Source organism: Chelonoidis abingdonii, chromosome 7 (assembly GCF_003597395.2).
Source record: "Chelonoidis abingdonii isolate Lonesome George chromosome 7, CheloAbing_2.0, whole genome shotgun sequence".
NCBI classification, from domain to species: Eukaryota; Metazoa; Chordata; order Testudines; family Testudinidae; genus Chelonoidis; species Chelonoidis abingdonii.
In genome coordinates, this window is record NC_133775.1 from 19516212 (window position 1) to 19517426 (window position 1215).

Below are 1215 nucleotides of genomic sequence, written 5' to 3' on the forward strand. Positions count from 1 at the left end.
TAGGAGACAAATTAATAAATTTGGTGCTCATGTTTTAATTAGGTGGCAACCCCTGATCTGGATTTGTGGTACCTCTGATTCATACCATCAGTGGGCTGTAGACCACAACTTTATTATTAAATTCAAACCAGCTGACTTCTGGAGGACTGTTTCCTTAGATGAGCCAAGGCAGGGGCAACACTACAAGACAGCTTCTAGAAAAATAACTTTTTCTTAAGGCTCTTTTCAGGTGAGAATTGCAGACTTTGTCTACCTGCTTTTCCTGCAAGATTCTAATAGGGCTGATGGGGGAAGAAGCAGAATTAGGGGAGCAAATAGAAGCAAAACCTGATAGCTCAGTGGTTTGAGCCTTGGCTTGCTAAATGCAGGGTTGTGAGTTCAATCTTTGAGGGGCCAGTTGGGGATTGGTGCTGCTTTGAGCAGGGGGTTGGAGTAGGTGACCTCGTGAGGTCCCCTCCAGCCCTGATATTCTATGTAGCCGCAGCAATAGTTACTCAGACCGCTCAAAACTCTTGTCTGTCCAATGCTTGTTACACTGAAACACGTGGGAGAAAAAGTCTCTCTGGCACTGGGAGGAAAGGAGCCTGCCAGGGCCATGCCCCACGCTGGAGTCCGCCAGCCAAATCCACGCGTGACGCTACTGAGCGCTTTAAGGCACAAGCCGCCCGCCCCCCAATTCCGCCCTCCCGCTGCAGCTGGCTCAGGCGGGCTGCGAGGCGGGTTACAGGGGCTCGCTGGAGATTTCCGGGGGTTCGGATCCGAACAGCCCCAGTTGTGTCAGTGAGAACCGAGGGTTGGTTCGCGGGGGGTGGGGGGGACAAGCGCGGCTCCAGCCGCTGCCAGGACGCGGAGGGACACGGACTCCGGCCGGAGCGGGGGGGGGGGTTGCGCCGCTAGCCCTTTAATGGCCCCGCCCCTGTGGCCACGTGGGCGGGGCGGGGCCGGGGCGGAGCTAAGGGGGCAGGTGTCTACGTGCGCGGAAGCCGGAAGTGTCCGCAGGCCGCAGATCCCCTCGCAGCCCCGAGAATCGGAACTCGCGCCCCGTTCTCTGGTCCCTGCGATCATGGCGGGGGTGAAAGGTACCGAGCGGCGCCGGCCGGGGCCTGCCCCAGAGACCGTCACCCAGTGTCCTGGGGAACTCCCCAGAGTCCCCAGCCTCGGCACCCCCCGATTGTCCCCCCCCGAGACTCGTCACCCCTTCCACGTTACTCCCCC

At 58.8% G+C, this 1215-nt stretch overlaps 1 protein-coding gene across 1 annotated transcript in view; it reads left to right on the forward strand.

The window, feature by feature from the left end:
• Positions 1-944: 944 nt before the first annotated feature.
• The window catches only part of LEPROT (leptin receptor overlapping transcript), a 17241-nt gene continuing 16970 nt past the window's right edge, over positions 945-1215 (forward strand). Inside the window, exon 1 of the mRNA XM_075067671.1 lies at positions 945-1079. Within this exon, the coding sequence (XP_074923772.1) occupies positions 1064-1079 (16 nt within the window). The 5' untranslated portion in view covers positions 945-1063. The remainder of the gene's footprint in view (positions 1080-1215) is intronic.